Source organism: Entelurus aequoreus, linkage group LG02, assembly GCF_033978785.1.
Source record: "Entelurus aequoreus isolate RoL-2023_Sb linkage group LG02, RoL_Eaeq_v1.1, whole genome shotgun sequence".
In the NCBI taxonomy this organism is placed as follows: domain Eukaryota; kingdom Metazoa; phylum Chordata; class Actinopteri; order Syngnathiformes; family Syngnathidae; genus Entelurus; species Entelurus aequoreus.
The window spans coordinates 82132813-82156816 of NC_084732.1; the positions used below are offsets into that span (position 1 = coordinate 82132813).

General features: G+C 39.6%; 1 protein-coding gene across 1 annotated transcript in view; it reads left to right on the forward strand.

Annotated features, from left to right (window-relative positions):
- The window catches only part of LOC133639767 (low-density lipoprotein receptor-related protein 4-like), a 113897-nt gene that overhangs the window by 2572 nt on the left and 87321 nt on the right, over positions 1-24004 (forward strand). Inside the window, exons 2-4 of the mRNA XM_062033365.1 lie at positions 6981-7094; positions 7165-7281; positions 20134-20262. Of these exons, the coding sequence (XP_061889349.1) occupies positions 7167-7281; positions 20134-20262 (244 nt within the window). The 5' untranslated portion in view covers positions 6981-7094; positions 7165-7166. The remainder of the gene's footprint in view (positions 1-6980; positions 7095-7164; positions 7282-20133; positions 20263-24004) is intronic.

Below are 24004 nucleotides of genomic sequence, written 5' to 3' on the forward strand. Positions count from 1 at the left end.
TTTATACAATTAGAGAAGGACACTTTAAAATAACAAGTTAGAATAAACTGAACCCTGTATAATAACAGAGCTACCTGTCCAGATGACTGCTGTTTACATGTCATGTGAGGATATAGAACCCTCTATTTTATCCTCCTTCCAACACATCTGTCGACATCTTTCTACATGTGCGTGCTGACTTTGCTCTGAACTCCATTTGTATTATTTTATTGAATATGTTGAAGGACATGATCGGTGATGATGCGAGTCAGCTGCAGCGCACATCTGATGATATTTAGATTTTTAATTTAAGACACAAGTTGGTTATTGAATCCAAACAATATGCCGTGTGTTGGCATACTGTGCTGGATATTATTAGGGGATGGGAGGATGAACCATCAGTTTTCGTCACCACCATCAATCTAAGCCAGGGGTGTCAAACTCATTTTAGATGGGGGGCCACATGGAGAAAAATCTACTCCCAAGAGGGTAAAATCACGGCACGATAACTTAAAAATATAGACAACTTCAGATTGTTTTCTTTGTTTAAAAATAGAACAAGCACATTCTGAAAATGTACAAATCATAATGTTTTTTTTTGTTTTTTTTTACAATTACATGTTGTTGAACTTTATTTGTCGTTATTTATACTTTGTGAATTAATTATGTGATAATGTTCATCAGTCAATTCATTGGTGTTAATTTTCAATCTATCAAGATAAAAAAAAATAACATCAAAATTAGAGATGTCCAATAATGGCTTTTTTGCCGATATTACGATATTGTCCAACTCTTAATTACCGATTCCGATATCAACCGATACCGATATATACAGTCGTGGAATTAACACATTATTATGCCTAATTTTGTTGTAATGCCCCGCTGGATGCATTAAACAATGTAACAAGGTTTTCCTAAATAAATCAACTCAAGTTATGGAAAAAAATGCCAACATGGCACTGCCATATTTATTATTGAAGTCACAAAGTGCATTTTTTTTTAAATGCCTCAAAACAGCTTGGAATTTGGTACATGCTCTTCCTGAGAGAGCACGAGGAGGTTAAGGCGGGCGGGGTTGGGGGGGGGGGGTGTATATTGTAGCGTCCCGGAAGAGTTAGTGCTGCAAGGGGTTCTGGGTATTTGTTCTGTTGTGTTTATGTTGTGTTACGGTGCGGATGTTCTCCCGAAATGTGTTTGTCATTCTTGTTTGGTGTGGGTTCACAGTGTGGCGCATATTTGTAACAGTGTTAAAGTTGTTTGTACGTCCACCTTCAGTGTGACCTGTATGGCTGTTGACCAAGTATGCCTTGCAATCACTTGTGTGTGTCAAAAGCCGTACATATGTGATTGGGCCGACACGCAAAGGCAGTGCCTTTAAGGTTTATTGGCGCTCTGTACTTCTCCCTACGTCTGTGTACCACTCCGTACAGCGGCGTTTTAAAAAGTCACACATTTTACTGTTTGAAACCGATACCGATTATTTCCGATATCACATTTTAAAGCATATATCGGCCGATAATATCGGCAGTCTGATATTATCGGACATCTCTAGTATTCAGCTGTCAGTGCTGCTGGAGTGATTGCCATTGCCCATTACCACATTTCAAAGCAGTGGCCACGTGCCAAGTGCAACCGGGTGTGGCGTCACGCGCAACCCGGCTACCGAAACATGTCATCGTTGGGTTTTAAGTGAATCGGTCAGTGCCAAAAAAAAGTGCCGGACTCAGTACCCATCCAATTTCCATGTCAATACAGCTTGTGAGTGTGCCATACACTCACTCAGGCACCCTTCACTATTCAAATGTATCGGAATGTTCCTTGTGAGTCCGGGTGTGTATTGTATTAAAAACCCATCCCTAAATATAACCATTTAGCAAGAATGTGAAGAATATGACTGCCATTTGTTTGACTTTTGTTGCGCTTTGCAGATCAATTATTTAGGAAGTTGAATTCTGCAAGAGGCGGACCATGAAATCTGCAAAGTGAAACATTGGCGACAGATAATGTTTTTTTCTTTTATTTCTTGTGTGTGCGTGTGTGTGTGTGTGTGTTGGGGGTGTGTGTGTGTGTGTGTGTGTGTGTGTGTGTGTGTGTGTGTGTGTGTGTGTGTGTGTGTGTGTGTGTGTGTGTGTGTGTGTGTGTGTTTGTGAAGCAGGTATGAATTTTTTAGCTTCTTTCAGCGTAAATTGTGATTCCTTCCCCTTTGTCTCAAACTGCTTATTATTTAATGCATTTCCATTCTGTCCCGCCCTCAGCTTATTCCACCTTTTATTAAGGTGGTTTTATTCATTTAGTTTGAGATACTGACCTAAAGATTGTCAATCCCAAACACACACATGCATGACACTGCAATGTATGTCTATTTGAAGGGAATATGATCATGATCAGGAAGCCTGGTAATGACTCAAAAGCGGCGAGCACCCTTTGCCCTTTTGCCGTTTGGCAGCCGGGTGAGTGATCAGGGTCTTGAGGGCTTGTCCACCTTTGACCTTTCTTTGTTTACCTCGCTGATGGCATCAAACACGGCGAGCAGGGGCCACTGGGGGGAGGAACGCAGGTTAGTGCAGCCATTAAATGTGAGTAAAATCCGGTTTTAATTGGGATTTTACTGCCACTTTAGTGGAGGAAATTGGACCGGATCAGCAGTGGCAATTGTTAGTGTGATGTGTGTCGACTGACGACGAATGAAAGATGCATGGAAGTAGCAAGAAATGAAACAATTAGCATGTCCTGTTTTATACAGTTAATCATTCTCCACATAGCGCTTCACTCACTACATTGCAGATTTTACAAAACCCCAATTCAGTGAAGTTGGCACGTTGTGTAACTGGTAAATAAAAACAGAGTACAATGATTTGCAAATCCTTTTCAAGCTATATTCATTTAAATAGACTGCAATGACAAGATACTTAACGTTCAAACTGGAAAACTTAATTTTTTGCAAACATTAGTTCATTTAGAATTTGATGCCGGCAACATGTTTCAAAAAAGCTGGCACAAGTGGCAAAAAAGACTGAGGTGAACAGGTGGGTGCCATGATTGGGTATAAAAGAAGCTTCCATGAAATGCTCAGTCATTCACAAACAAGGATGGGAGGAGGGTCACCACTTTGTGAACAAATGCGTGAGCAAATTGTCCAACAGTTTAAGGACAACATTTCTCAACGAGCTATTGCAAGGAATTTAGGGATTTCACCATCCACGCTCCGCAATATTATCAAAAGGCTCAAAGAATCTGGAGAAATCACTGCACGTAAGCGGCTAAGCCCGTAACCTTGGATCCCTCAGGCGGTACTGCATCAAAAACCGACATCAGTGTGTGAAGGATATCACCACATGGTCTCAGGAACACTTCAGAAAACCACTGTCAGTAACTACAGTTCGTCGCTACATCTGTAAGTGCAAGTTAAAACTCTACTATGCAAAGCGAAAGCCATTTATCAACAACACCCAGAAACACAGCCGGCTTCGCTGGGCCCGAGCTCATCTAAGATGGACTGATGCAAAGTGGAAAAGAGTTCTGTGGTCTGACGAGCCCACATTTCAAATTGTTTTTTGAAAACTGTGGACGCTGGTCCTCCGGACCAAAGAGGAAAAGAACCATCCGGACTGTTATAGGCGCAAAGTTCAAAAGCCAGCATCTGTGATGGTATGGGGGTGTATTAGTGCCCAAGGCATGGGTAACTTACACATCTGTGAAGACACCATTGTTGCTGAAAGGTATATACAGGTTTTGGAGCAACATATGTTGCCATCCAAGAAACGTTATCATGGACGCCCCTGCTTATTTCAGCAAGACAATAACAAGCCATGTGTTACAACAGGGTGCGGGTACTAGACTGGCCTGCCTGTAGTCCAGACCTGTCTCCCATTTGAAAATGTGTGGCGCAATATGAAGCTTAAAATACCACAACGGAGACCCCCGGACTGTTGAACAACTTAAGCTGTACATCAAGCAAGAATGGGAAAGAATTCCACCTGAAAAGCTTCAAAAATTGGTCTCCTCAGTTCCCAAACGTTTACTGAGTGTTGTTAAAAGGAAAGGCCATGTAACACAGTGGTAAAAATGCCCCTGTGCCAACTTTTTTGCAATGTGTTGCTGCCATTAAATTCTAAGTTAATGATTATTTGCCAAAAAAAATAAATATATATACATATCTTGTCTTTGCAGTCTATTCAATTGAATATAAGTTGAAAAGGATTTGCAAATCATTGTATTCTGTTTTTATGTACGATTTACACAACGTGCCAACTTCACTGGTTCTGGGTTTTTGCGATACGTGAGCCGAGACGTCAGTCCAATGGAATCAGTTCAAGTGAATTATGGATTCAAATCCGTGATGTACGATTCACGTGCGGGAATGGTATCACGTCAGTCCCGTCCCCAGCCGACACGGCGCTTTGAAGCCGCGTCACGCCTTGACAGAACTCCAACATCAAACTGAAATCTCTGCTCTGTTGACGTCTATGTCTCGGCGTCTCTTCATCTCTTTCGGTTCGTCTCGGTTGTCTATCAGACACACACACACACACACACACACACACACACACACACACACACACACACACACACACACACACACACACACACACACACACACACACACACACACACACACACACACACACACACACACAGAGAGACACACACACACGTGCACTGCGGGATAGATTATAGATTGCTACCTGCCTTGGGCCATCAGTCATTTGTTCCCCCCTGACTAACGTGTTTACTCTGCCCTGGGCTGGTGGGGGCAGCCATAGTCCATTGATTACGGGCGGGGACCGCAGAAGACTGCTTTTGAAAGTGCTTTAATTGATGGGAGCGTGATTAATTAAAAAAAAATTAAAAAAGAAGGTCGTGCAGAAAAAGGGTTTTGGAGAGAAACCGTGTCAATGTCATGGTGCTAAAAGTTTACTCCAGGCAGTGACTTATCTAACTAGCTCATGTGGGCAGGGGCCGTGGATGACTAATATGTCTTTTATGTTCAGTCTCAAGGTTAACTGTCTTGTGAAATAGCATTTCCTTTTATATCCGAGGCCGGGGTCCCCAATTAAGGCATAAATCACGCTGCAGGGGGGTCTAGGGAGGGCAGCAGTAAATTCAAACTGGTTTTGCATATAAAGCAAGTGGGATTTTATTTAGCTTATTGATTTCTCCAAAATGAATTCCCTCCGCAATAACTTCCATCAAGGCTATAAACACGACCTCTGTAGAATTCGCTCTTTAGAGCACTCGAAGGTATTTGTCCGGCTTAGCCCGGCCTCGCTGCTTCAGAGATTGTTTTGGATGGCGAGAAACCGTGGAAGTATTATTGTAGCGAAAATATTTGCCAACGCGTATCTCAATCTGTGCGTCTGTAATCCAATTTACGTGTCTGTGAACCATACTTGCCAACCTTGAGACCTCCAAATTCGGGAGATTGGGGGGGTGGTTGAGGTGGGCGGGGCCAGGGGAGGGGCCAGGGGCGGGGCGGGGTTAAGGGGGAAGGAGTATATTTATAGCTAGAATTCACTGAAATTCAAGTATTTATTATATATATATATATATATATATATATATATATATATATATATATATATATATATATATATATATATATATATATATATATATACACTACCGTTCAAAAGTTTGGGGTCACATTGAAATGTCCTTATTTTTGAAGGAAAAGCACTGTACTTTTCAATGAAGATAACTTTAAACTAGTCTTAACTTTAAAGAAATACACTCTATACATTGCTAATGTGGTAAATGACTATTCTAGCTGCAAATGTCTGGTTTTTGGTGCAATATCTACATAGGTGTATAGAGGCCCATTTCCAGCAACTATCACTCCAGTGTTCTAATGGTACAATGTGTTTGCTCATTGGCTCAGAAGGCTAATTGATGATTAGAAAACCCTTGTGCAATCATGTTCACACATCTGAAAACAGTTTAGCTCGTTACAGAAGCTACAAAACTGACCTTCCTTTGAGCAGATTGAGTTTCTGGAGCATCGCATTTGCGGGGTCAATTAAACGCTCAGAATGGCCAGAAAAAGAGAACTTTCATCTGAAACTCGACAGTCTATTCTTGTTCTTAGAAATGAAGGCTATTCCACAAAATTGTTTGGGTGACCCCAAACTTTTGAACGGTAGTGTATATATATATATATATATTAGAGATGTCCGATAATATCGGCATGCTGATATTATCGGCCGATAAATGCTTTAAAATGTAATATCGGAAATTATCGGTATCGTTTTTTTTATTATCGGTATCGGTTTTTGTTGTTTTTTTTGTTGTTGTTTTTTATATTAAATCAACATAAAAAACACAAGATACACTTACAATTAGTACACCAACCCAAAAAACCTCCCTCCCCCATTTACACTCATTCACACAAAAGGGTTGTTTCCTTCTGTTATTAATATTCTGGTTCCTACATTATATATCAATACATATCAATACAGTCTGCAAGGGATACAGTCCGTAAGCACACATGATTGTGCGTGCTGCTGGTCCACTAATAGTACTAACCTTTAACAGTTAATTTGACTCATTTTCATTAATTACTAGTTTCTATGTAACTGTTTTTATATTGTTTTACTTTCTTTTTTATTCAAGAACATGTTTTTAATTTATTTGTCTTATTTTATTTTATTTTATTTTTTTAAAAAGGACCTTATCTTCACCATACCTGGTTGTCCAAATTAGGCATAATAATGTGTTAATTCCACGACTGTATATATCGGTATCGGTTGGTATCGGTAATTAAAGAGTTGGACAATATCGGAATATCCGATATCGGCGGTCACGGCATGTTCTTGCCGCAATTGTTGGTCAATTTTTTGGGGCATTACAGCGAAACACGAGGGCGGTTGCGGCATTTTCCGCGGTTAAATTCGAGCCCTGTATCACTTCTTGTGTATCATGAGGCACGGACGCTTCAGTATCGTTTGACCCATCACTACCATGTACATAATGGGATGAATCACTCCTACTGTTTGTCTCTCCAGCTCCCAGGGAGTGCGAGGAAGATGAGTTCCAGTGCCAAAACGGCTACTGTATCCGTAGCCTGTGGCACTGTGACGGAGACAACGACTGCGGCGACAACAGCGACGAGCAGTGCGGTGAGTACGAACACGCACGAGAGTCGCATCACCATTGGCCTTTTTTTACCATTGATTCGGCTTCTTCCAGACATGAGGAAATGTTCCGACAAGGAGTTCCGCTGCACGGACGGCAGCTGCATCGCCGAGCATTGGTACTGTGACGGGGACACGGACTGTAAAGACGGCTCCGATGAGGAAAATTGCCGTGAGTAATGAAAAGTTCAAATTACTTAGACGAAAAAAAAACAGTCTGACGTTCGAACTTCGGGCGACTTGTCTGGAAGAACATGTGTGCAAACGCAAAATCAAGATTGTCCCTCAACGTGAGAACACTGATACTGAGTGGAGACAATACAGTAAATAGATACGCGGAAATTTTGATGGGCCTGCTATCTGTGCCCCAGACCTCTCAGCCGGAAGCCGCCGTGCTTTGAAAATGGTGCCGGGTGTCTGAATCCGAGAGTTGTAAGTGTAACTGTCCCAAATGAGCTACAGAGCTAGCCTGAAATGTTAGCATGTTTACATAAAATTGCTAACATTTAGCATGTCTCACATTTCAAGTAACACGGCTTGAATTGAATTGATTAATGTGGACCCCGACTTAAGCAAGTTGAAAAACTTATTCGGGGGTTACCATTTAGTGGTCAATTGTACGGAATATGTACTGTACTGTGCAATCTACTAATAAAAGTCTCAATCAATCATGCTAACGTTAGCACACTGCCTGTCACATACAAAGTTATATGACTGTAGGTTAAACGATTGCAAAATTAGCTCCAAAAGCTCTCCTAGCCTAAATTGTTAGCATGTTTGCATACAATTGCTAACATTTAACATTTTTCCTAACGATGGCATGCTAACAGCTAGCATGTCTCACATTTCAAGTAACACAGCTGTAAGGTGTATGGCTGCAGGAAAAGAGAAAAAAGTGTAAAATTAGATGAAAAAGTTAGCATGCTAAAGTTAGCTTGCCAGCATGCTAACATTAGCACGCTGACAGTTAACAGCTGTCACACACAACGTTATATAAACGGTTGCAAAATTAGCTCCAAAAGCTCTCACTTTAATGGTAGCATGCTAACATTAACATGCTAACAGTTAGCTTGTTCCACATACCAAGTTACATGACTAAAATGAGCTTCAGAGCTGGCCTAAAATGCTACCATGCTTACATAAAATTGCTAAAATTTTGCATTTTTCCTATCGATGGCATGCTAACAGCTAGCATGTCTTACATTTCAAGTAACACGGCTGTAAGGTGTATGGCTGCGGGAATAGAGAAAAAAAGTGTAGAATTAGAAGAAAAAAAGTTTGCACTTTACCGTTAGCGTGCTAGCATGCTAACATTAGCACACTGACAGTTAACAGCTATCACATACAAAGTTATATGACTGTAGGTTAAACGGTTGCAAAATTAGCTCCAAAGGCTCTCACTTTAATGGTAGCATGCTAACGTTAACATGCTAAGAGTTAGCTTGTTCCACATACCAAGTTACATGACTAAAATGAGCTTCAGAGCTGGCCTAAAATGCTACAATGCTTACATAAAATTGCTAAAATTTAGCATTTTTCCTATCGATGGCATGCTAACAGCTAGCATGTCTCACATTTCAAGTAACACGGCTGTAAGGTGTATGGCTGCGGAATTAGAGAAAAAAAGTGTAGAATTAGTAAAAAAAAGTTAGCACTTTACAGTTAGCGTGCTAGCATGCTAACATTAGCACACTAACAGTTAACAGCTGTCACATACCAAGTCATACGACTGTAGGTTAAACGGTTGCAAAATTAGCTCCAAAAGCTCTCACTTTAATGGTAGCATGCTAACGTCAACATGCTAAGAGTTAGCTTGTTCCACATACCAAGTTACATGACTAAAATGAGCTTCAGAGCTGGCCTAAAATGCTACAATGCTTACATAAAATTGCTCAAATTTAGCATTTTTCCTATCGATGGCATGCTATTAGCTAGCATTTTCTCACATTTCAAGTAACACGGCTGTAAGGTGTATGGCTGCGGAATTAGAGAAAAAAAGTGTAGAATTAGTAAAAAAAAGTTAGCACTTTACAGTTAGCGTGCTAGCATGCTAACGTTAGCACACTAACAGTTAACAGCTGTCACATACCAAGTCATACGACTGTAGGTTAAACGGTTGCAAAATTAGCTCCAAAAGCTCTCACTTTAATGTAGCATGCTAACGTTAACATGCTAAGAGTTAGCTTGTTCCACATACCAAGTTACATGACTAAAATGAGCTTCAGAGCTGGCCTAAAATGCTACAATGCTTACATAAAATTGTTAAAATTTAGCATTTTTCCTATCGATGGCATGCTAACAGCTAGCATGTCTCACATTTCAAGTAACACTGCTGTAAGGTGTATGGCTGCGGAATTAGAGAACAAAAGTGTAGAATTAGTAAAAAAAAGTTAGCACTTTACAGTTAGCGTGCTAGCATGCTAACGTTAGCACACTAACAGTTAACAGCTGTCACATACCAAGTCATACGACTGTAGGTTAAACGGTTGCAAAATTAGCTCCAAAAGTTCTCACTTTAATGGTAGCATGCTAACGTTAACATGCTAAGAGTTAGCTTGTTCCACATACCAAGTTACATGACTAAAATGAGCTTCAGAGCTGGCCTAAAATGCTACAATGCTTACATAAAATTGTTAAAATTTAGCATTTTTCCTATCGATGGCATGCTAACAGCTAGCATGTCTCACATTTCAAGTAACACGGCTGTAAGGTGTATGGCTGCGGAATTAGAGAACAAAAGTGTAGAATTAGTAAAAAAAAGTTAGCACTTTACAGTTAGCGTGCTAGCATGCTAACATTAGCACACTAACAGTTAACAGCTGTCACATACCAAGTCATACGACTGTAGGTTAAACGGTTGCAAAATTAGCTCCAAAAGCTCATTTTAAAGGTAGCATGCTAACGTTAACATGCTAACAGTTAGCTTGTTCCACATACCAAGTTATATGACCAAAATGAGCTTCAGAGCTAGCCTAAAATGTTAGCATGCTTACAAAAATTGTTAACATTTAGCATTTTTCCTGTCGATGGCATGCTAACAGCTAGCATGTCTCACATTTCAAGTAACACGGCTGTAAGGTGTATGGCTGCGGAATTAGAGAACAAAAGTGTAGAATTAGTAAAAAAAAGTTAGCACTTTACAGTTAGCGTGCTAGCATGCTAACGTTAGCACACTAACAGTTAACAGCTGTCACATACCAAGTCATACGACTGTAGGTTAAACGGTTGCAAAATTAGCTCCAAAAGCTCTCATTTTAAAGGTAGCATGCTAGCGTTAACATGCTAACAGTTAGCTTGTTCCACATACCAAGTTATATGACCAAATTGAGCTTCAGAGCTAGCCTAAAATGTTAGCATGCTTACAAAAATTGCTAACATTTAGCATTGTTCCTGTCAATGGCATGCTAACAGCTAGCATGTCTCACATTTCAAGTAACACAGCTGTAAGGTGTATGGCTGCGGAATTAGAGAAAAAAAGTGTAGAACTAGAAAAAAAAGTTTGCACTTTACCGTTAGCGTGCTAGCATGCTAACGTTAGCACACTGACAGTTAACAGCTGTCACATACCAAGTCATACGACTGTTGGGTAAACGGTTGCAAAATTAGCTAAAAAAAGTTAGCACTTTAGTGTTAACATGCTAAAATAAACATGCAAACGGTTAGCATGTGTCACATACCAAGTTATATGACTGTAATTAGAGGAAAAAAATGTGAAGTTGGCTAAAAAAAGTTAGCACTTTAATGTTAGCGTTAAAGCATTGCAAGCGCCTACTCACTGCTGCTTAGCAGCATGTAAATGGGCGCTGGCATTGCAGCAGGCCCATAATAAATGGCGTGACCGCAATGCAAGTAAATGCATCACAACGTATCATAGCAACAAAATGCAAATGTCGCCTGGAGTAACCGTGGGTAACATATGGGATGATGTCAGGGTAATCTGATTGGATGTGTAATTGATGCATCCTTGCTGTTTTGTAAAAGATTGACCCACTTAAACCAACTGAATATCTCGTTCCAATGCTGCACGCACTCAATAAAGAAGTAAATATTTGACATGGCTTTTTTTTACATAGCTTCTAGATCAGATCTGGGCAAATTAAGGCCCGGGGGCCACATGCGGCCCGTTAAGCTTTTCAACCTGGCCCGCTGGACATTCCCAAATATTTGTTTTTAAATCTTTAAGATGGAAACTGTAGCTGCCGTTATGATGTGCAGTGATGTTTTCAAATGACCGTAAGTCTTGAACTATACAAAGTATTTCCATGGTTGGAATCTGCACTTTTGCATGATATACTAGTTACTAGTGTTGTCCTGATACCAATATTATTTCGATACTTTTCGGTACTTTTTGATACTTTTCTAAATAAATAATTATTGGCTTTATTTCAACCAAATATCTTAGGGTGTGGCGGACCGGTACTTTTCAGAGGCGGTATGGTACCGAATATGATTCATTAGTATCGCGGTACTATACTAATACCTGTATACCGTACAACCCTACTAGTTACTATGGTAATCTACGTCACAGCAGGTCAGACGAGGCACCAAGCAGTGTGGGTGGGGGAGCGTTTCCACAGAGTGTTTCCAGAGCGGCCAGCCTGAAATGTGGGTGTCAGGGACAGACGCGGAAGGAGATTTCTAGTTTCTAGTTTCTAGTTCTAAAGCTAAGTGATATATCAGATCGTAGATGTTTTTTGTTTTTGTTTACCCTTCACGTTCATATTTCGCTGTGTTTGTTGCATTTGTGTCGCATTCGGCTTGATTGTAAAATATGTCGATCGAGAGGGGGTGTGACGTTCCGATGTTGTCAATATTCAGGGTTTTATCGTTCATAGAAAAATATAAAATTCCATTACGTTTTTTAAGGCGGTCTGTCATAACATTTTTAGCATTCAATCAGACTTTATTGTGAGGTTCTGTATTAGTTTTCCTAAAAATAGATATACTGGCCCCCAGACACATTTTTTTCCTCTAAATTTGGCCCCCCGAGTCAAAATAATTGCCCAGCCCTGTTCTAGATAATAACTAGTCCAGTTGTTCCGACTATGATTGTTATTTATTACTCCGGTACTCTTGTATTTTGTATTCGTATAGTGTTTTGTACATTGTACAGAATTGCTTATTATTTTTATTGGATAGTAGTCTGTTTATTTCAATTGTTAGTTTTTTCTTTATTACCTGTTGTGTAATTTATTTTTACACCATATTTGTTCCCACTACCGCACCTTAAATTGGAGTCCTTAATCTCGTTATATGCAAATATAATGACAATAAAGTCCATTCTGTTCTATTCTATTCTATGAAGCATGATGGATATTTCTGCAGCTACAGTAGGACATACAGTCATGTGCTTAAGTCAACCAAGCTGTGCATCATTCTCCCCCTCCACTGTCACCCAAGATGCGCACTCTGGGTGGAGCAAGCGTCAAAAGTGGGAGTTCCCTGTCAAATCTGGCCCTCCGCGTATTCGCTCATCGGCTTAAGTGCTTTCGCTCCTACGCGCTTATGAGGCCGCAATTAAGTCCAACGCCCCAGGAAGGTGAAACATTATATTGCGCTTGAAGTTTGGGATGCAAACCTATAAAACTATTCTCATCATTTCATTTGGAGACATCTGCAAACATCCATTGAGATGAGAATAAAAGGACCATAGTGACATTTTATAAACCCCAAAACCAGTGAAGTTGGCACGTTGTGTAAATGGTAGATAAAAACAAAATACAATGATTTGCAAATCTTTTTCAACCTTTATTCAATTGAATAGACTGCTAAGACAAGATACTTAACGTTCAAACTGGTAAACTGTTATTTTTTGGGAAATATTAGCTCATTTGGAATTTGATGCCTGCAACATGTTTCAAAACATCTGAGAAACAAGGCTGAGAAAGTTGAGGAATGCTCATCAAACACTTATTTGGAACATCCCACAGGTGAACAGGCAAATTGGGAACAGATGGGTGCCATGATTGGGTATAAAAGTAGATTCCATGAAATGCTCAGTCATTCACAAACAAGGATGGGGCGAGGGTCACCACTTTGTCAACAAATGCGTGAGCAAATTGTCCAACAGTTTAAGAACAACATTTCTCAACCGGCTATTGCAAGGAATTTAGGGATTTCACCATCTATCAAAAGATTCGGAGAATTTGGAGAAATCACTGCACATAACATTGAATGCCCGTGACCTTGGATCCCTCAGGCATAGTACTGCATCAAAAAGCAACATCAGTGTGTAAAGGATATCAACACACTTCAGAAAACCACTGTCAGTAACTGCAGTTGGTCGCTACATCTGTAAGTGCAAGTTAAAACTCTACTATGCAAAGCGAAAGCCATTTATCAACAACACCCAGAAACGCCGCCGGCTTCGCTGGGCCCGAGCTCATCTAAGATGGACTGATGCAAAGTGGAAAAGTGTTCTGTGGTGTGATGAGTCCACATTTCATATTGTTTTTGGAAACTGTGGACGTCGTGTACTCCGGACCAAAGAGGAAAAGAACCATCCGGTTCCACGGCGTGTTGAACAACTTAAGCTGTACATCAAGCAAGAATGGGAAATAATTACACCTGAAAAGCTTCAAAAATTGGTCTCCTCAGTTCCCAAATGTTTACTGAGTGTTGTTAAAAGGAAAGGCCATGTAACACAGTGGTAAAAATGCCCCTGTGACAACTTTTTTGCAACGTGTTGCTGCCATTAAATTCTAGGTTAATGATTATTTGCAAAAAAAAACAAAGTTTCTCTTGTCTTTGCAGTCTATTCAATTGAATATAAGTTGAAAAGGATTTGCAAATCATTGTATTCTGTTTTTATTTACCATTTACACAACGTGCCAACTTCACTGGTTATAGGTTTTGTATTATCAACAAAAATGTAGCAAGCATAACAGAAACAAATTAATCAATTTTAATCATATTATTTAATTGATTTTTTTGACAGTTAAAGGGGACACTTCCTTGTGGTCGAGATCAGAGGTCTTCTTTAGGGGTCCTATGTTGCTCCAGACTTTTTTCCAAAATATATTTCATTGTATTCCCACAAATTGTAAATGCCTTTAAATACCGTACAGGCGTTAGACTTCACAGGTTTGCCTAGTTGGCCACATCTATAGGAACCGCTGAAAGGTAACCCGTCACAGCGGTCAGGTGACTCTTTTGAAGAAGACTGCGGATGACAGTCGAAACATGTCAAGGAAAAACTCCATCTAGTAAATATTGTTTGCCTGAAAGAAAAATTGGAAAGTACCGTATTTTCCAGACCATAGGGCGCACCGGATTATAAGGCGCACTGCCCATGAGCGGGTCTAGTCAGGTCTATTTTCATACAAAAGGCACACCGGATTGTAGGGCGCATTAAAGGAGTCATATTATTAATATTTTTTCTAAATGTAAAACACTTCCTTGTGGTCTACATAACATGTAATGGTGGTTCTTTGGTCAAAATGTCGCATAGATTATGTTTTACAGACCATCTTCAAGCCGCTTTCTGACAGTCGCTTTAGGATGCGCCGTTTTGTGGGCGGTCTTATTTACGTGGCTCACCTTCGGCAGCGTCTTCTCCTCGTCATCTTTGTTGTAGCGGTGTAGCGTGCACGGACGGGAGTGGAAGAAGTGTCAAAAGATTGGCTAAAGAAGAGCTAACTGTTTTAATGACATTCGGACTTTACTTAAATTAATAACGGAGCAGCGTCTCCCATGAAAAACCGTCCGACCGGAACTCTCTAATAGCTAAAGTTCCTTGGGTGAATAATGTAAACTCACTACACCGGTATGTTTTAGTGCTTTCATGGCGAGTTTACTGACAAATATAAGTAAGCACTTTACACTACTTTATATTAGAAATGGCAACAGCGGAGGATGAATGTCCCATAACAAGAAGATAGAGAAAAAGAAGAATCTTATCGACTGCGGTGTCGGCAGGGACTAAAAAGGCGGACTTGTGCAAAATGTTCGGGAATTATACACAGTGTTTCCCATAAACTGCCAAGATACCTGTGGTGGTGGGGGCGTGGCTATGGGCGTGGTCACCATGACATCATCGAGTAATTTGCATAATTTACTACAATGATATGATTTTCTCTAAAAAGGCTCAAAAAATGTATACTTACTAATTAATAATAACAGTTTTGTTTTAAACACCCATCCATCCATCCATCCATCCATCCATCCATCCATCCATCCATCCATCCATCTATTTTACAATATAATTACAACACTTTATGTACATATTTATACACAGATTTGAACAATAAGTTATTCACTGAAATATATTTATTAATTGTGGTTCTTACAAAAAAATATATCTTATAAAAATATAAAAGCTAAAATGTCTCTTAAAGCTCTGCCCCTTTAATTAGTGCATACTAAATAATTTAACTTTAGCCTACTACTACAACCATATTATTTACCAGCAACATAAAGTGAAACAGAGGCAGATGTGTCCTGCCACAGTCAGTAACAAATAAACAGAAAACAGTAGTGGTGGTAGATAGACACAAAGCTTCATCAAACATCTGATCCACTGAACAAAGAGCTCCAACAATCTTGATCCTACACTTCTCTTTTGTAAAGTAAATCTGAACAGCCGATATGGGCATCTACATCAACTATATGATTTGCCTGAGAAGCTGGACAGGACAAAAATAAAAATAAAAAATATTTTTTTTGTCGCGGCCTTAATTCTTTCGTGGCGGGCCGCCACAAATAAATGAATGTGTGGGAAACACTGATGCAGATCCCAAATACAGATCAGCAGGAAGAAAAGTTGCTTTTGCATAATATTGTGAAGCAAAACGGCAGATATGTCTTACCTCATACACACACCATAATAATACTCGTATGTTGAAGCACAGTACAATCCATCAAGCGGTGCGGCTTCATAGCTTACCAAAGTCGTACTGAAACATTTTGATAGATTTTTGAGCGTCGTGTGTAATGTTCTATATTTTCAATGGAACATATAAAATGTTGGTGTTGTTTACTTGAGTCATATTGCAGTTTACACGTATCTCTTATGTTTGACTGCCATCTACTGGTCACACTTATCATTTCACCATATACCAAAAAAAATAGCTTCGAGGTGGGTCAGCACAACCAGAATTATTCCGTACATCAGGCGCACTGTCGAGTTTCGAGGAAATGATAGGATTTTTAAGTGCGCCTTTATAGTCCGAAAAATACGGTATATGAATGAAAAGACTTAACGAAGCCCTTTTGAGCTGCGTAAAAAACAGCTGCATTTATTGCTGTTATTATGTGATGCCAAGATTAGACGAACGTAACGCTTATGTTACCTTTTTTTTTCGTTTTTATAATGACTCAAAGACCGGCGCCTCAGTTAAGTGGGGTGGAGCGTGTCTGGATGGGGGAATACGAATAAGACAAAGGTACGAAATTTCAAGTGCGTAAAAAAAACCCGGCAGAATTGGTTCCATAATATGCAAGTCGACTTTAATCATTATTTCCTTCATTGAAACAACTTCAAAGTACTTCAGGGAGTAAACTGCTGAGCCATTTTCCCACTGCAGTCATCTGTTAACCGTGTGTGTGTGTGTGTGTGTTCTGGCAATGCTTACTTAACGGGGACACCGCTCTGTTTACACAGTCACCTTTAGGGGACCTCTGACGGTATGGGGACAAAAAAACAAGCCCCCTAAAGGGAAGGAAACCTTTTTAAATGATAGTCAGCTCCATTCTGACGATGCTTTAGAGATGTTTAAGCTTTGGCCCATAAAACATGTTTACTGGTTAGTTTGAGTGTGAGACATTTGCACAGCAGCCCCCTCATCGGGCTGTAGCTGGTATATATATATATATTTTTCCACTAAAGGCCGCACACGGAAAAATTAAAGCATGTGGGGGCCATTTTGATATTTTTCATTTACAAGCCATAACAAAATATATGCATTTTTTATTTATTTTACCTTTAGGGGTCCCGGGGACCATAAAGGGTCTCAGTCATTAAAATGTTAAAAATAAGTCAGATTATTTTTTTTTAATTATTATTTAACGCTTACAGTAAATCTCTATATCAACTTCAAGTTGATATAAAGTAATACAAATTAAAAAAAAATGTTTTATGGCTTTTCTGTCAAAAACAACTTAGTTTTTTTATAGTAAAACTGAAATATGCAGTATTGAGTAATTAGAGCCCGAAAAGATCAATAATGCAGGACACCATTGATTTTAATTCTTTCATATTTTTGAGTAATCACAGTGAAAAGATAAATAAAAAATCACTAAATATATTTGGGATCCAAAAGGTGCCCCACTTATAAAGCGATACATTTTTATTAGGTTTGTCTTTTACTTTCAACACTTAAGTTACGAGATCAACTTCAGATATATCTGTCGATTTTATGCTGGAACAATTATTTTGTTTGTTTTATGCACTTTTGTCAAAGAAAACTTTGATGTTTTTATATGGCTACTACACAATATATGCAATATTTACCACATAAAACATTTTAAAGTGAAATATTTGAAGTAATTGGAGCCCTGAAAATAATTCATTATAAACATGGATTTTTTTATCATTATTTTTATTTTTTTGAGCAATGGCAAAAAAAAGAAAAATGAATAAAGACAAAAGAAAAAAAAAACAGCCTGCATGGCAGCTTTTGTGTCAACATTGCAACTTTTTCTCGTTAGATTTCACCTCATTCCACTTTTTTTAGTATTATTTTTTATTTTTACAATAATATTTCCAGAATGTGTGGCGGGCCGGTAAACAATTAGCTGCGGGCCGTAAATGGCCCCCGGGCCGCTCTTTGGACACCCCTGCTATAAGAGGACATCTGTAGTGCTGTATTCTGAGCGGTGTTGGGACTAACTGTAACGCCATTAGTTTCGGCTGTAACTAGTAATCTAACGCGTTATTTTTTATATTCAGTAACTCAGTTACCGTTACTACATGATGCGTTACTGCGTTATTTTACGTTATTTTTTTATGTAGTATCGGCTAGAAACAGAAGATCTGAATGTGTTTTATTGGAGCGCTGCGGTGTCGTCCTTCTGTGTCACAAGGAAAAGAAAAGGCGTGCTTTTTGTGGGTGGGGTCGGGGGGGCGCGGCTCCTCCTCCCTGACCATAGTTGAGGGGCGCAGGGGAGACGTTCCTCCAGGGCCTATGTACTTCGGGGCTAACAACCCTCACTTTACACGGAAGAGGGTCTTTACAGCTGAGGGTGAATGACGAGGCCGGCGGTTTGTTGCGACTTTGTGACTTTATTGGACGCAGCCATCCACCAAGCTAGAGCACCTGCACGCACTCACTGTCGCCGTTCCCTCACCTCTCTCGCCCGCTCACTCACTGACGTCACTCACCTCACATGTTGTCATATCTTAAAGGGCCACACACACACACACACACACACACACACACACACACACATACGCTACTCTCATAACAACTAACAAGACATCATGGTGAAGCCAGAAGTTGAGTTTCTTAACATGGAGACATTCTCAATACTTTTCTTTTGTCGAGCACAAAGAAAATAACATTTTAATTAAATGTAAGTTGTGTCTTGGATCAAAGATCTTATCTACTTAAAGTTTAAAGCTAAAGTGCCATTATGTTGCAGCTATTTAAAATAGTTTTGTCAATTTGTTCTGGCCTGAAATAAAAAGGCCCTTTGAAACATATCTTTGTCTTTGTGTGTTGTATGTAGACCACATTGTTTGTGTGTTGTATGTAGACCACATTGTTTGTGTGTTGTACGTAGACCACATTGTTTGTGTGTTGTATGTAGACCACATTGCTTTCTGAGTTCAGTGATGCAAATGCATGTCAAGTTGATCAACAGATTGTATTATTCTCCAGTGCAATAACAGTACTGAAATGAAGGCTAAAAGGGCATTAATGGGAGCCTTAAAATAAAAAAATAAAAAAAAAGTAACTAAATAGTTACTTTTCACAGTAACACATTACTTTTTGGTGTAAGTAACTGAGTTACTTTTGAAATAAGGTTTTCAGTAACTAACCCAACACTAATTCTGAGGATCATGTCATATTTAATTTGAACTCTTTATTTTTTTTTAAATGGTCCTCAGTAGTCACATACAAATGTGTGTGAATTATGCAAAATTATTTTAAATTTGGTCCCCATGAACCATGTTAACTCTTTTTTCCCCAGTAAGAATGATCAGCACCTTACTTCATCAATCCAGAGATTTAAAGGCCTACTGAAATGAAATGGGTTTTTTTAAGCGGGAATAGCAGATCCATTCTATGTGTCATACTTGATCATTTCGCGATATTGCCATATTTTTGCTGAAAGGATTTAGTAGAGAACATCGACGATAAAGTTCGCAACTTTTGACATCGCAGTTTGAAGGGCTCCTCACATTTCCCCATTGTTTACACCAGCAGCGGGAGCGATTCGGACCGAGAAAGCGACGATTACCCCATTAATTTGAGCCAGGATGAAAGATTCGTGGATGGGGAACGTGAGAGTGAAGGACTAGAGTGCAGTGTAGGCGTATCTTTTTTCGCTCTGACCGTAACTTAGGTACAAGGGCTCATTGGATTCCACACGCTCTCCTTTTTCTATTGTGGTTCACGGATTTGTATTTTAAACCACCTCGGATACTATATCCTCTTGAAAATGAGAGTCGAGAACGCGAAATGGACATTCACAGTGACTTTTATCTCCACGACAATACATCGGTGAAGCACTTTAGCTACGGAGCTATCGTGATAGCATCGTGCTTAAATGCAGATAGAAACAAAATAAATAAGCCCCTGACTGGAAGGATAGAAAGCAGATCAACAATACTACTATCAGGAGACACCGAACCAAACGATGGACCTGTGACTACACGGTTAATGCTGTGCCGCCTGTCGAAGCCTAGCAATGCTGTTGCTAACGACGCCATTGAAGCTAACTTAGCTACGGGACCTCTTCAGAATTTTTTTTTATGCCTCCACAACCTGTAGAAAGGGTGGTCCCCACAAGTGATGATCAAAAACTTGGTCCCCATTCCAAATGATAACCAGTGTGTGTGTGTGTGTGTGTGTGTGTGCAGCCTCGGATGTGATGGCAGCCACCTGCAGCGTGGAGGAGTTCCAGTGTGCATATGGCCGCTGCATCCTGGACATCTATCACTGTGACGGGGACGACGACTGCGGCGACTGGTCGGATGAGTCAGACTGCTGTAAGACACTTTGCACATTTGTTTACCGTCTTCTTCCTCGGCGTTGGCACCGTCGGCTGACTGAGTGTTTTGCTTTCTGCAACAAGATCATCAACTTGTGTGTGTTAGACTGCAGGATGCGTCGCCTGCACGCACGCACGCACACTGGAAGCGTGTGGTCCTAATTTCAAGTGTTATGTTTCACTCCACCTGCTTTCACCTCCCGTCTCTAATGTGTTACATCTTTGTTTCACTCCCTCGTCGACGACATCATGGTTGACGCACACACACTCACACACACACACAAACAGGCACAGGTCTGCCTCTTTGATGTGTTTATCTGCAGTGTGATAAGCACAGCTTCAAGGTCCCCTGTCATCATTTGAGTTCCGCCAAGGTCACCGTTGAGTCGGTTGAGTGATTCTCTTGTTTCGTCTTTCTCCCGTGGCCACGTTTTTTTTTAATCCCTTGTGCAACCCTAGAGCCCAGAACGAGCATTGCAAGTGATGTGATTGTTCAGTTTGAAGGTCAGGGGTCTGAAATGTCGCCAGGTTTTTGATCTTAACAACTCTTTAGGCCCCATTGACTCCCATTATAATTTCGATTTTATAACACACTGTAATCCATGTTTTACTATGCTTTTTACATGAAAACTCGTGTTGGTGTGCCCTTAACCACCAGAAGGTGCCAGGAAACCATGTCTAATGATGATGAGCATAAATGAGTTAAACTGCAATTAAAAACCGCTGACATGCAGGTGTATGTAACATGGCAGCTATTAGTGCTGCACAAAATAATCAAATTACATCCAAATCACTATTCTTATGCATCCTGACTCTAATCCCTGTGTGTGTGTGTGTGTGTGTGTGTGTGTATATATATATATATATATATATATATATATATATATATATATATATATATATATATATATATATATATATATATATATATATATATATATATATATATATATATATATATATATATATATATATATATATGTCTTAATTAGATTATCCAAAAAATAGTGCTCGATACCGTGGTAGAGCGTAATATGTATGTGTGGGAAAAAAATCACAAGACTATTTCATCTCTACAGGCCTGTTTCATGAGGGGTTTCCTCAATCCAAAAATCTCCTGAGGATTGAGGAAACCCCTCATGAAACAGGCCTGTAGAGAAGAAATAGTCTTGTGATTTTTTTCCCACACATACATATATATATATATATATATATATATATATATATATATATATATATATATATATATACATACACCATTTAAAACATAAATAATAAAAATGAATACATTATTTTTACTATTTATACAACTTTATATCAATTGGTAGAGCTGAAGTTGTTAAATTGTTTCAAGTTAAAAATTTAAAAAAATGCCTATGACACTTTTATGAGTGGGTTCTTTTCGGGTCCTAAGAGTAAGTGTGTATAGTTAATTTTAAGCTTGCACAAGGGTTGATTAAATAGCAACATTTTGCTCAACTTTTTCAGCTGACGCATGCAATGGAAACCACGTTTTGGACATAAGTACACATGGAGAAACAAGACATCTTTCTGTATTTCACTTCGCCCTGAAAAAATAATGTGAATTCTTCGTTTTTTTCGTGCACACACATACACACACACATACACGCACACAGGCATTCCATGGTTTTGCGTCTCCATATACATGAAAAGTGCTTTGTTCAGGAAAAAAAGAGTCTCCTTCCCTCACGCCAACACCATAATGCTCGCACATCCACTTTACAATGTGCATGAACATTTATAGACGTGTTTATGAGACGCAAGTAGGCAACACACTGCATGTGTGTGTGTGTGTGTCACTGTGACGGCATCCCACACGGACTTTTGTTCCCTGTAATTCTCCCTCTCTCTTTGGGACAACCACTTGCTGTTTCCATCATCTCTGTATTCTCTAAGCCTGCAGCAGCAGGCGTGATGCACCTTTCCAACACTTTTTTTTTGTCTTTCACTTTCCTCTCCCGCCTTGTCGTTTTTCTTCATCTTTGGCCCTCTCTTCAAGGGAAGCCGACATGTGCCGTCAGGAGGAAATATGTCAGAGAAATGCACACACCAGATTTAGGATGCTTGTTTGATTTGGCTTTAATCTGCCTGCCAAATTTCACCCTCATCCCTTGTTAGCTGCAGCGTGTTTTTCCATCTTAAATCAAATGTAGTGATATACTGTGCTGAACAGTAACCAATGGCACCGAGAGTTGTGCAGTCAAATGCACAGTGCACAAATTGACCACTAGTGGTGCTCAAGCACCTGCACTTGTGCCCTGTGTGGGAAAAGTGTCCTTTCTGCTGAAGACCAGTATTTTTATTTGTTTATTCTAAAATTACTCAGTTTTCCAAGCCTCCGAATCGGCTGCAGACTACAATACAATTACAATTAATGTGGCGACTCGTCCGGAGGCCATGTTTAATAAAGGGAGACAGAGCATACCTGTCAACATTTGCATGTCAGTAAAGGGGAAATTTCCCAAGAAAATGGGGAAAAAGAAGGTGTTTTGGAATTTTTCTAATCAAGTAGTCTAACAAAATTGTCTTTCCTAGATTTATTTGAGAAGCACAGGTCACATTCATAGCAAGGTATGTAAGGAGTGTGCATTAGAAGAGAGATGCGTTATTCTTTATATTAGATAAATGCTTTAAAATGTAATATTGGAAATTATCGGTATCGGTTTCAAAAAGTAAAATTCATGACTTTTTAAAATGCCGCTTTACGGAGTGGTACATGGACGTAGGGAGAAGTACAGAGCAGTTGCGTCTCCCAGTCATACTTGCCAACCCTCCCGATTTTCCCGGGAGACTCCCGAATTTCAGTGCCTGCCCCTCCCAAAAATCTCCCGGGGCAACCATTCTCCCGAATTTCTCCCGATTTCCACCCAGACAACATTATTGGAGGCGTAGTGCCGGCCCAATCACATAATATCTACGGCTTTTCACACACACGAGTGAATGCAAGGCATACTTGGTCAACAGCCATGCAGGTCACACTGAGGGTGGCCGTACAAACAACTTTAACACTGTTACAAATTTGCGCCACACTGTGGACCCACACCAAACAAGAATGACAAACACATTTCAAGAGAACATCCGCACCGTAACACAGCATAAACACAACAGAACAAATACCCAGAACCCCTTGCAGCACTAACTCTTCCGGGACTACACTACACAATATACACCCCCCGCTACCCCCTACACCAGTGGTCCCCAACCTTTTTGTAGCTGCGGACCGGTCAACGCTTGAAAATTTGTCCCACGGAGGGGGGGTTGAATAGTTTTTTTGTTTGTTTGTTTTTTTGTTTTTTTTCATAAAGAAATACAAAATACAATCATGTGTGCTTACGGACTGTATCCCTGCAGGCTGTATTGATCTATATTGATATATAATGTATATATTGTGTTTTTTATGTTGATTTAATTTTTTTTTTTGTTTTTTTAAATATATATATATATATATATATATATATATATATATATATATATATATATATATATATATATATATATATATATATATATATATATATATATATATATATATATTTTTTTTTTTAAATTTATTTTAATTTTTATTTTTTCTTGCGCGGCCCGGTGCCGCGGCCTGGTGGTTGGGGACCACTGCCCTACACCACTCCCCCCCAACACCCCCCCCCCTCCCCCGCCCTCCCCCAACCGCGCCCACCTCAACCTCCTCATGCTCTCTCAGGGAGAGCATGTCCCAAATTCCA